Raw genomic sequence first — 12,987 nt, 5'->3', positions numbered from 1 at the left:
CATAACATACAATACTTATAAGTAGGAATATATTTTATTTATTGTGCCATTTTTATTGCCATTTAACTGAAAATTGTGTTGTGCTGTGAGAGGCTGGGGAGCATCTTGCAGGATCCAAAAATTTACCCTGCAACATTCTACACATTGACTGATGAGTGCAGGAACTCATTAATATCTTTCTATAATTGCCCACTGCAAAGAGGTTAAATAATCAATACCCAAGAAGCTTTATAAGGGTTTCTGTCTCTGGAATTGAAAGCAATGTAAATCTTGCTATCAAAATGATAGTGCTAAATATTTTTAAAATTGTATTTTCGATGGAATTCTTTGCAGTGGAGTGCTGAATATCTGTTTAACTTCAGCTTCAAGTGAGTAAGCAACCAATACTTATTTTTCTAGAAACTGATTTATCTTAAGTCAATACTGGCAGGTAGATACGGTCTGCAGAAACAGGAATTGTTATTAACACTTTCTCTACCTTAGATCAAAGGACACCAAAAAAGAGAAATTCCAACAAGTTGCCGATTAGGGGAAATTCTGAGCTAAATTGCCCTTTGTATTAATCATATGTTTAATTAATAATGTAATTTGCAACATGGCTCTACTGGCATTTAAAGGGTAGGGTTGCCAGCTGTGCTCCATAAAATACCTGACCACCTATAGGTGACTGGACATGGGTGGTAGCTGGGTCACACAATGACCCCCCAAATGCTCATGCTTAGGCCTATGTTTGAGCCCACCATATACAGTATATTTTTCACAACTTAGCAACTATTGTATACCCTTGGTTGCAAGTAACAAACATGTGCAGTAGTGATTTCATCTATTGACTGCCAGGGGCAATGGTTTAACACCCAACATGGCTGTCTCTAACACAAATAATACAAAATGCACAGTAATGGCCACATTTGTTATGCATATAAGCGTAGGATGCCCTTTACATGTAGCTGATACTTAGCGTAGCATAAAAATACCGGACATTTAGGTGTTCAGTAGTTTTGTATAGATTTTACTGGACAGTCTGCTAAAATAATGGACTGTCCAGTTGAATTCTGGTCACCTGGCAACCCCAAAAGGGACATAAACTAGCAATTATAAAATGCTGTGATTTGCCTGAGAATTTTATCATTTCACTGTTGCTTGGACAGAACTATGAGTTTAACCCCATAAAGAGGTTGAACACATAGCTTAGTCAGCATACAACTGGCAGTACTCTACTGGTCTGCAGCTGAATACAGATGGTGTGCCAATCAGGACAGCATATGCGCATAGCCACCAATCACCGGCCATGTGTGTTACTGCTCCACAGACTCCTTTTTAAACATAGTTCTGTTCAATTACAAAATGCTTTATTTTATATATATATGTATATATTTGAATTAGCAATTCCTGTTTGATACTACACTTGCCAAATTTTATAGATATTTAAAAAGAAATGTGAAAATAAGGTTTAGTGTGTTATATAATTACACAGTGTTTTTATTCAAGAACAAAACATAATATACCAATAACATGAATCAAATAACAAACATTACACTAATTAACTATCTATTTAATTCTATTGCAAAAACAACATGCTCCTATTCTAGAGTATGTAATTATTTGCCTTTTTGACCCGGGATAACTTTGTGTTTAACCCCTGCCCTCCCGTTTAATAAGTCACAAATGTACAAGTTTCCTAGAGGACCAGTCTGCTGTGTTCAAGAAGAGCCTTATGCATCACTGCCCCTGCACAACCAATCGTGTGAGAGCAGGGCCTGTCAATCGAGGTGGCAGAGCGGATAAAGGGACATAATACTCATATGCTAAATCACTTGAAACTGATGCAGTATAACTGTAAAAAGCTGACAGGAAAATATCACCTGAGCATCTCTATGTAAAAAAGGAAGATATTTTACCTCACAATCTCCTCAGCTCAGCAGAGTAAATTCTGTGTAAAAAGTTATACTTCACCTGCTCCCAGCTGCAGGTAAAAATAAAAAAAAAATGAAGAAATGAACAGCAGCCAATCAGCATCAGCAGTGCTGAGGTCATGAACTCTTACTGTGATTTCATGAGATTTGACTTAACTCTCATGAGATTTCATAGTAAGCTTCCTTTACCTGATTGGTGAAATAAGATGAGAGTGCACGAGGCTCATCCTTTCAGCTGTCCTAGGACAGACACACTAAAATGCTGCTTAGAAATCCTTTACAATGGGAGGTGGCTACTGAGGAACTTTTGAGGTAAAATATCTTTCTTTTTTACATAGAGATGTTCAGGAGATATTTTCTAGTCGGCTTTTTACAGCTATGCTGCATCACTGGGTATTATGGCCCTTTAAGAGGTGTCATGCAACAGCTCCTTTTTAACTTGTGGTAAGCAGGATCGCATCAGAGGCCTACATTGTCTGTTAAATGGATCCCTGAGTGTCACACAAACCCACATATTGTTCTTCTTTGGAGATGCAGTGCAGTGTGTTTAACCCTTTGCTGGGGGTTAAAATCATATTTATCTATAGTCAGTAATGCTCTAAAGAAAGAAGGCATTTCATTAATGCACTATAATGTTCTTTTAATTTAAACTTACACAATGAGCATATTTAACAAGCATAAAATCTGGCATTTCCCTGCACATTCTGCTTCTACAGTTTATCATCTCTCTAATCACTGGGTAAGAATGTAACAGCTCAGACGTCTTCTGGACAGTTGCCTAAAGTTACACCTTAATTCAACAAGATACAGTGTGTAGGTCTCCACCTCTGTGTTTGGACTATGACTGAGACAATACAGTCCATTTCTCTCTTGATCTATTATCTAGTAAAAGAATGTGACAGAATACAATGTTATATAGAAAACTAAGTAACTGGGACAGAATGATTTGTAAAGTTTGGTGAAATAATATATTCTGTTGCTATGGAAACAATGCAACATTCTGGTGTATTAGTAAAATGCATTAAAGGGACAGTCTACTCCAAAAAAAACTTTCATGATTCAGATAGGGCATGTAATTTTAAACAATTTTCCAATTTACTTTTATCACCAATTTTGCTTTGTTCTCTTGGTATTCTTAGTTGAAAGCTTAAAGGGACACTGAACCCACATTTTTTTTCTTTTGTGATTCAGATAGAGCATGCCATTTTAAGCAACTTTCTAATTTACTCCTATTATCAAATTTTCTTCATTCTCTTGGTATCTTTATTTGAAATGCAAGAATGTAAGTTTAGATGCCGGCCCATTTTTGGTGAACAACCTGGGTTGTTCTTTCTGATTGGTGGATAAATTCATCCACCAATAAAAACGTGCTGTCCAGAGCTTTGAAACAAAAAAAAAGCTTAGATGCATTCTTTTTCAAATAAAGATAGCAAGAGAACGAAGAAAAAATGATAATAGGAGTAAATTAGAACGTTGCTTAAAATTGCATGCTCTAGGGTTCCGGTGGAGGAGGAGCTACACAGGTGCTGCTCAGCTCACACCTTCAGCCCTACGGTCACTGGCGGTGGTTTTTTCGCGCCTCTCCCCAAGCTCTGGGGAAATTTTCTTTGGGCAGTTAAGAAAGACCTACTCTGGAACCTTATTCAGTGTTTTTCCAGCTCACTGATTTTTTTACCTCACTATTGCTACCTGGACTTGCCTCTCTCCCTGCAGCTGCCCGCCCTATTTGATTTAATTCTGCCATACCCACGTTACCTGTGCCCCAGCCCGAGGATACTTATCCACCTCTCTCTCCGAAGCCGTGCTAAGGTCCCCGGTGCTAACCCTCTCCCCCTTCCCTGTGTCTGCTGCCCCCACCAGATTATTGAAAGATTGAACTACGTTTTCTCACACAAAGGAGCTACCTGCCGTCTCACCGTTGATGTTCACCTTCCTCCCTCCCCCACCGGTGCTGCGTGGGAGGGAGCCAAGCCGAGGTCTTGATTTGGGGGCCCGGTCTTGAGGTTGCTTCTTGTCTTGCCGCCTGGTGTAGCGCTGCTCTCTCCCCTCCCACCGGTGCTGCGCGAGGGGAGCTGAGTGAGGTCATCACCCAAAGACGCGGAGCGCGAGTTCCGGTTTCTACTTGCATCAGGCTGCACTGCAGTGCTCTGGAGACCGAAGACGAGGTGGAGTGCGGCTGGACAGTCTGGGAAGGGGTGAGTCTTCTGTTACTCCACATCTTCATTAAACTCTTTGATAGCACCAGTCGGTAGCCCTCGAGGAGGACTCTTAGAAGGAGAGAGTGGAGAAAACTCTAAAGGGGAAAAACTGGCTTTAAAGGGCTGGAGGCAGGCGTCTGAGGAGAGCTAACTGGGTATAATTTTGTCAGAATAAACCCACTTAACTTTTGTTCCTGGACACGGACAGTGAACATATTCCTACCTGGTGTTGGTAGCACAAAGAAATCTTATTTGCATGATGAGTTAAGAACACTTGGAAAAAGAGTGAAATATCATTTACAGGACTTTTTTTGGTTACTATATGCAAACTTAGGAGTCTTGGTTAGAACTGCTTATCTATGTCTTTTTGCTATAGTAATATTATTCCTAGCTGATTATATAGTATGTATTTTTTTTTTTTTTTTTTTTTCACACCTTCAGCTGATTTACTGATTTACTGACACCACCAATGTATATATTTTGACCCTGCAAAAGGAAAAAGAAGAAAGACTTTTATTTATTTTTTTGTTTTTTTCTTCCCTTACAGCAATTAAGATATAACTGGGTCCAGGTGTCCTAGCAGTGACTACAGACCCTAGGTCATTATATTAAGGTGTGCCTTACGTGCTACAACACCTTCTAGCTTAATTATTGAAAGATAGGCAATTTCATGGGTACCTAATAATCACTTTTACTTTTAAGTAATCCTCTAGGTTCCATATGGTATAAGTTTAAGACACCTCACTTTTCGATATTTATTTAGAACCTGATAGTAGATAAGGTTGTTGTAACTGCATGCCCAACTTGTTTTTTTTGTTTTTTGTTTTTTATTGACAAAAAGTGCCTATACTATTACTGGAATCTCCTTCATTATAGGTTTCATACTTCTCCTTTCTTTTCTTTTTGTGTGTGCAAGGTGCTTTTGACCAGTTGGGAGGGTACAGGAAACAAAGGGAAGATTAACAACCAGGCTACAAATATCATGCCTCAAGGTTATTTTTCTCAATTATACATAGCTCATTAATAATTTACTTTTGGTATTTGGAAGAGGGAGGGGAGGAAGAGAAATAGAAAAAGTAACTACATATTTGTGTTTGCTTTAAACCCTAGGATATTCAGCTGTAGAAGTGTTAAAAACTACATTTTGGGTCTCTTTAATTAGTATAACTAGTGGAAACCTAGAGGACTAGTGCATAATATTTAAACCCCTCTTTTTTTTTTTTTCCAAAAAAAAAAATAGAGAACACATAAAACAGCCTGGGTAAGATACACCCCTCTCTTTCTCCCGCTCTCCCAAAAAGCATACCTGTTCTTATCCAAGTCCTCACTTGTGGCTCTCTCTTTTTTTAGATAAGCCCTAGCATTTATCCCCATCTTTAAAGGACTCAGACTGTCCACTGAATCATAGTTTTTTCTTGCACTCCTTCTTAACTGATATAGAAATAAGGAAAGGAAATAGTTTCTTGGTTTTCTTCCTGTTGCCCAGTGTCTCCTCGCATAGCTGTTCAGGAGAACATATTTCACTTATAATCAATATTTCTCCCATCGCGTTATAAACCCACGGTGTAAATCACTTACACTTCCCCTTTTCTTCCTTTTTTCTCTCTCCCTTTTTCCCCCCTTCACATTAAAACTTAATGGGTATACACTACCCCCTCTTTTCTAATTAAAATCACGTATATTCCACTTTTTTTTTTTTTTTTTTTTTTTTTCTTCTCTCACGTCACTCCTTAATTCGGAGAATCACCTTAGAAGTTTTCCTAATTCACTTTTTTTGTAGATGGATAAATTTCTTCACGGGCACTCTAACACTTCTCCTGCGACTATGACGGGGAGACAAAGAGATAAGAGGAACAAAAATGTTCCTGAAACCTCAATGGAGGTACATTCACCTACTCCCTCTATACCTGGTACTTCTGAACTGCTGGACATACACATATTAGTCTCGAGAATCTCAGAGGCATTAACTCCCAAATTTGATTTACTAAAAGTAGAAATTAAACAAGATATTGCCTCTTTATCCAATGAAGTGAAGCAGTTTGCCTCCAGATTATCCGAGGCTGAACAGAGAATTTCTGATCTTGAAGATCTGACTGCAAACTATACAGCTAATTATGACTCCACAAATAAGATTCTGTTGAAAATGCAAAACAAAATTGATGATCTGGAGGACAGATCAAGGAGGAATAACCTCAGGATTATAGGGATTCCGGAGGATAGGCAATTTGAGGACTTGGACAAGTTAATAACTGTCACACTTCCTCGTCTACTCCAGATTCCAGAAAGCTACCCACCTATTATTGTTAAAAGAATTCACAGGATAGGTACAATTGACACAAATAGAACTAATACAAAAACAAGACCAATTATAGCAAAGTTTTTGAATTTTCAACAGAAAATTACTTTTCTTCAGGCCTTCCGCAAGCATCAACCCATTTTTTTAGGTGATGCAAAAATCTACCTGTTTCAAGATTATTCAGCTGGCACTTCCACTAAGAGGAGGGAGCTAGCCCCACACTGCACAAATTTTATCAAGAAGGGAGTCCAAGCAACTTTGCTGTACCCAGCCAGGTTGAAACTTACGATAGATGGACACATACATTTCTTTGATACAGCACGAGAGGCTACCAAATTCTACTCAGAATTTTTCCCCTCAGATTAAAAATTAAGAGAAGATAAAACAAGACAGGGATAACATGTACTGGTTTTTGAAGGAATTGGTTATGTTTAGGATTAAGATTGGAAGAGAGGATAAGGGGCTCTTAGAGGTTTGCCATCCAGGGGCATATGGGATGGTAATTGGGGAACATGGTATTTATTTTTTTATTATATATTTTTTTTTTTTTCTTTCCTCTTCTTTTCGAGTTTCCTCTGAAAAATGGCTGGGGGGGGTAACCTAAAGTTGACCTCCTGGAATATAGGTGGTTTAACCTCGCCTATAAAACGAAAGGCAATACTTTCCCAATTAAGAAAAAACAAAACTGACATCGCCTTTTTACAAGAGACGCATCTGAAACCTGAAGAGGTATTAAAACTTAAGACCTCTTGGGTCAAGGAAGTTCTTTTCTCTTCCACCACAAAAAGAAAAAGCGGAGTGGTGATCCTCTTGGGGAAGAAGCTCTCTTACGAGGTAATTCAGGTAGATACGGATCAATAGGGGAGATATTTGATGGCTAAAATCAAAGTTTTTAAAACGTTGTACACATTATGTAACGTATATGCCCCCAACGTGTTTAGCCTCCCATTCTGGGAAACGTTACAAAATAAGCTTCTCTTATTCTCAGAAGGGTATTTAATACTTGGAGGCGACTTCAACATGGCCCCTCAGTACCCGGTCGATAGGCTTAGGCAAAACTCTGCTCTTCATAAAACCAAAAGAGACAATCTAGAGTCAAAGATGTTTATGAAGTTGTTTAGCAACTTAAAACTTTGTGATATTTGGAGGATCCAAAACCCTGATCAAAGGGAGTTTACATGCCATTTCAGGGCACATAAAACTCTCTCAAGAATAGACCTAATTCTGCTGGATGAAAGAGTATGTAAAACGAAGATGATGGCTGGAATTTTACCCATCACCATCTCAGACCACGCCCCGACCACTCTCGATATTCAATTTAACTCTCCAAGTGGCAGGAACCCCGGTTTCTTTTTTCCACGCTTCCTAGCATCTGACCTTAAATTCAAAAACTGGCTTATCTCTAGACTCCGCGAATATGTATCCTTCAACCAAGAACACACTTCACAGCCCGCTTTATTTTGGGAGACTGCCAAGGCAGTTCTCCGTGGGGAAATTCTAGCCTATTCTATTTCTAGATCAAAAAAACTCAAAAGAAGGGAAAGTGAAGTATTAAAGGCAGTCATAAATGCATACAACCGTTATATTTTTCAAAAAACTTCTGAAAATTGGTCTAGATATATTAAGGCATTAGCTGTCAGGGACTCTTTTTTACTTTATAAATCGACTCAGAGAGATCTCAGGCTACGCGCCAAGCTATACCGCTATGGTAACAAAACTGGCAAGCTTTTGGCAAATTTGGTTAAGGCAGACAGATCTTCTTCTATTATAAAGTCTATCACCTCGGGTTCTAAATCTCTTACCTCCCCAGAAGAAATATGTAAGGAATTTGAAGATTATTATAAGATATTGTACTCCCACAAGGTCTCCAACTTTATTCAGAGAGAAGATTTCTGGAATAAAATAGTGGTACCAACTTTAACCCCCGACTTAATAGAAACATTACAATCCCCAATCTCTGAAACAGAAGTCTCTACAGCAATCCAAAGGCTAGCCCTTAATAAAGCTCCGGGACCGGATGCGCTCCCGAATGAATTTTACAAAATACTTGCACCAGAAATAACATGCTATTTAACCTCACTCTTTAACGATATCTATATCACTGGTAGTAGCCCCACTAAAGAATTTGTCGCATCATATACAACTCTCATACTTAAGCAGGGGAAAGAACCAAACAAAAAGGAATCATACAGGCCCATTGCGCTTCTAAACACAGACTACAAGCTTTTCACAGCCATCATAGCACATAGACTTCAATTATTCCTTCCCACTATTATACATAAGGATCAAGCTGGTTTTATTTTGAAGCGAAACTCTTCAGCTAAGATAAGAGAGGTTTTCTTGACTATAGAATATTTTAAGAAGATGGAGGAGTCGGGAGGGCTGGGGGGGGAGGACACCCCTGACAGGGCAATTATTTCTATAGATGCTGAAAAGGCGTTTGACTCGGTACATCATGATCATCTGTCCTTTACAATACAGCAGTTCGGTATAGGAGGTAATATGCTTCGTCTACTTAATAACCTATATAGGAATGCCTCCACGAAAATCTTAGTAAATGGTGATATGACTCAGGATATAAGACTCGAGAGGGGAACCAGGCAGGGGTGTCCTCTCTCCCCTCTCCTCTTCGATATGGCTATTGAGCCTCTTGCCCTACAGATTAGACATCAATTGCAAGGGATCAAAATAAAAGATAAAGAACTGCAAATCGCACTATACGCGGACGACGTATTGGTATATATGTCGGACACAGCTAGGAACATCCCTAAACTTCTTGAAATTGTGGAACAGTTTGGCTCATTTTCTGGCTATAAGGTGAACATCTTAAAGTCTGAACTATGTTGGCTTAAACAAACCAAAGACTCATGCAAAAATATTCCGTTCTCCATAGTTCAGGATGCTTTTAGATACCTAGGCATCTGGATCTCTCCTAACCCCAAAGCTTGGTATGATTTAAACATTGTACCCATTCTTAATAAGGTTAAGCAAGCCTTTAAAAACTGGCAGAATCTCCCTTTGTCTTTATCAGGACGAATAGCACTCTATAAAATGTCCTTGTTACCTAAAATTTTATATGTACTTCAGAACACTCCACTTGTCTTGAAAACGAAAGATATATCATCCTTTAACTCCGCTCTTCGCTCTTTCATCTGGCAGAATAGGAAACCAAGGATTTCATTGTCTAAGTTAGTGCTCCCCACAGAATATGGGGGACTTTCCTTACCCGACATTCGACTGTACAACATAGTGTTCCAGGCCAGAGTAGCTATGGACTGGCTAGCTAACTCTAATTATGTAACAAGCTTTGAACTGGAAAGTAACATAGCCTCCCCATGCTCCCTGATAGCCTCATTACACTGCAAAAATAATATACTACCGCCTGAAATAAAAAAGATAAAATCTATCTATAACCCAATTCAGATGTGGAAGAAGTTATGTTCTTTGTCACATACTGAATTTAGGACTTCGAAATATTTACCACTTTTAAATAACCCACAATTTCAACCTGGGATACAATCTGCCCTCTTCACTAAATGGAAATCGATGGGCCTTATAAATATTTCTCAGATGTTAGACTTCGAAAGAAGGTGCATTAAAACATTCGACTCACTTAAAGAGGAATATCACCTCTCAAATAAAAAATTTTACGCTTACCTTCAAGCGAGACACTTTGCTCTTCAATTAACAAATGACCTCGGCTGGGATTGGTCCTTAGGTATTCTTGAAAACTGGCTCACACTAGTCAGGAGTGGCATAACCTCGATATCATATATTTATCAAAAAATGATCTCCCTTAAAGGCCCAGATATAATAGAAAAGCTGCAGGCCAAGTGGGCAGAAGCTCTACTGGAAACTTCATTAGAGGCAACTATAGTAACCTCATCATATAAAGCAATCTTGCGCGCTACTCTCTCTGCCTCTTGGCGTGAGGCACATGTAAAACTACTCCACATGACATATTTTACTCCAGAAAAAGGGACTAAATGCCGGAATGCAAGTTTTAATAAATGCCCAAAATGTTCATATATATCGGCTAGCCTTATTCACATGTTTTGGTATTGTCCAAAAATTAGAAACTTTTGGCTAAAGATACAGTATTGGTTAAGTAAAACGGTGGGTGTTCCTTCTTTGACATTATCTTCTTCAAATATAATTTTCCCTCTCACAGAACTAGGCCTGCCTCAGGATAAACTTAAAACCGTTACCCTGGTAATACTGGCGGTTAGATATTTAATTTTGAAAAAATGGAAGCTGAAAGCAACCCCGAGTATCTCAGAGGTTAAAAATTGTTTAAAAAAGCAATGTATTATCGAACAATATGATACTGATTTACATAGTGACCTAGACGTGAAGAACTTTTTCTCCAAGTGGTCGAACTTCATTAAAGCTTTATCTCCTAGCGAGATTGAATACTTAATATACCCATTTAAAGACACGGAATTGGTCCTTTTGGGAGTGTGGTGACCCTCCCCAGCCAAAATTCAAAAATTCAAAAATTATAGTCATGTATCTTATTTTTCTATTTAATTTTCCTTTTTTTTTTTTTTTTTTTATGGTTTATTCTTTTGCTTATGTATCTATCTATTTATTTTTTATTTATTTATTTATTTATTTATTTATTTTTAATTTTTTTTTTGTTTTTTGTTTTTTGTTTTTTTTTTGTTTTGTTTTTTTTTGTTGTTTGAGTGCTTAGTTGTTTTCTTTTACCTTTCTAAAATAAAAAATAAAAAATCCCAACTAGGTGTACAAATATTTCATATAAGGGGATCAGTAAGTTGATATGTGAAACGTGAAATTTTTTATTTAAAACTGCCTTGTTCTGAACATTTTATGTTTTACCTGGCCCTGCATGGCATAAAGAGGTTGAATTCATTTGATTGTACACTTTCTTGGTTATAAATAAATATTTAAAAAAAAAATAAAATTGCATGCTCTATCTGAATCACAAAATAAAAAAATTGGGTTCAGTGTCCCTTTAACCTAGGAGGGTCATATGCTAATTTCTTAGACCTTGAAGGCTACCTCTTTTCAGAATGCATTTTAACAGTTTTTCACCACTAGAGGGTGTTAGTTCATGTTTTTCATATAGATAACACTATGCTCATGCACGTGAAGTTATCTGGGAGCAGGTACTGATTGGCTAAACTGCAAGCCTGTCAAAAGAACTGAAATAAAGGGGCAGTTTGCAGAAGCTTAGATACAAGATAATCACAGAGGTTAAACGTATATTAATATAACTGTGTTGGTTATGCAAAACTGGGGAATGGGTAATAAAGGGATTATCTATCTTTTAAAACAATAAAAATTCTGGTGTAGACTGTCCCTTTAATTAATTAGAACATTTTATTATTAAACACATTCCTGTTGCCGTGTTTTTAATGCATGGAAACTATAGAAATTCTATAGAAAGAAAATACCATAGTTTAAAGTCAGGATAGAAAGGCCAAAACTGAACTGTACATTTAGATTTTAAATAGAAGCATTGTTGCAAAACATTTCCATTAGCAAAAATGCTTCTAATAAAAGTTAATACTGTTTATCAGGGGCATACGCACATATGCTATGAGGGGGGCCTGTGCGCTAGTAGTAAAGCTCAGAGAGGGGGTGGTAGTGTGTATTGTGTCTGTGAAGAGTTTATTTGTGTCATATCAGCCACTGATGACTCTCTAAAAATGTTTAGTGTGTGGACTGTGTATGCTACTGAAAAACAGTCATTTTACTGGAAGCATTTCTGCTAATAGAAGTATATTGTAAAAATGCTATTTAACTATCTTAACAAATATGTTGGGAACCTTTTTAGATGCAACAAATGGGTGTTTCACTTTAAATAAACAAAAAAAAAAAGGAATTTCTTGACTTTAACTAATGACAATATATTGTCAGGTTAAACTCTCCATACCCATTAAAACTTTTTAAATCAAAATGTATTTTTTATTTATTTTTGTAACATCAGAACTAGTTAAGTGTGGTGTTATAGTTGTGTTTGCACACAGTATCTGTGATTGTAGATCTTTTTTTTTTTTTTGCATTTGAATGAAAAATTAAAGAGACATTAAACTAAAAGTAACTACATTGTTTTGATTTTGTACGTGAAAGCAATATTTAAACATGTTGATTTTTTTTTTTCTTGCATTTGATTTGAAACTAGCAGAGAGTGCAGGTCTCTGCACATTTAGGGGCCCCATTTATCACGCTCCGTAAGGAGCTTGTGGGCCCGTGTTTCTGGGGAGTCTTCAGACTCACCAGAAACAGCAGTTATGAAGCAGCAGTCACGATAGGTTTGATTGACACATCGGCCGCGAGTCTGCAGGGGGCAGCGTTGCAATGCTGAATAAGAAGAGAGTATTGCTCTCCACATTTAGCGAGGTCTTGCGGACCTGATCCGCACTGTCGGATCAGGTCCGCAAGACCTTTGATAATTCAGCCTCATTGTCTACTGAAAGATTTCTCATTGGCAGATAAGGGTGATTCCTACCGTTCTATTGGCAGAGAGACTCACACTGCACACCATTAACCCCTTAAGGACCAGCGACGTACCCTGTAAGTCACTGGCCTTTTTTGGGACTTGATTGTTTTA

At 37.8% G+C, this 12,987-nt stretch overlaps 1 protein-coding gene across 1 annotated transcript in view; it reads right to left on the bottom strand.

Annotated features, from left to right (window-relative positions):
• Positions 1 to 5,657, bottom strand: part of LOC128644333 (calpain-8-like) — a 77,358-nt gene extending 71,701 nt beyond the window's left edge. The window contains exon 1 of the mRNA XM_053696990.1: positions 5,544 to 5,657. Coding sequence (XP_053552965.1) covers positions 5,544 to 5,657 — 114 coding nt within the window. The remainder of the gene's footprint in view (positions 1 to 5,543) is intronic.
• Positions 5,658 to 12,987: the final 7,330 nt, after the last annotated feature.

The sequence above is a fragment of the Bombina bombina genome, unplaced genomic scaffold (genome assembly GCF_027579735.1).
Source record: "Bombina bombina isolate aBomBom1 unplaced genomic scaffold, aBomBom1.pri scaffold_1132, whole genome shotgun sequence".
Classification (NCBI taxonomy): domain Eukaryota; kingdom Metazoa; phylum Chordata; class Amphibia; order Anura; family Bombinatoridae; genus Bombina; species Bombina bombina.
Note: the sequence above shows the minus strand (reverse complement) of the source record. Positions and strands in the feature narration are given on the sequence as shown.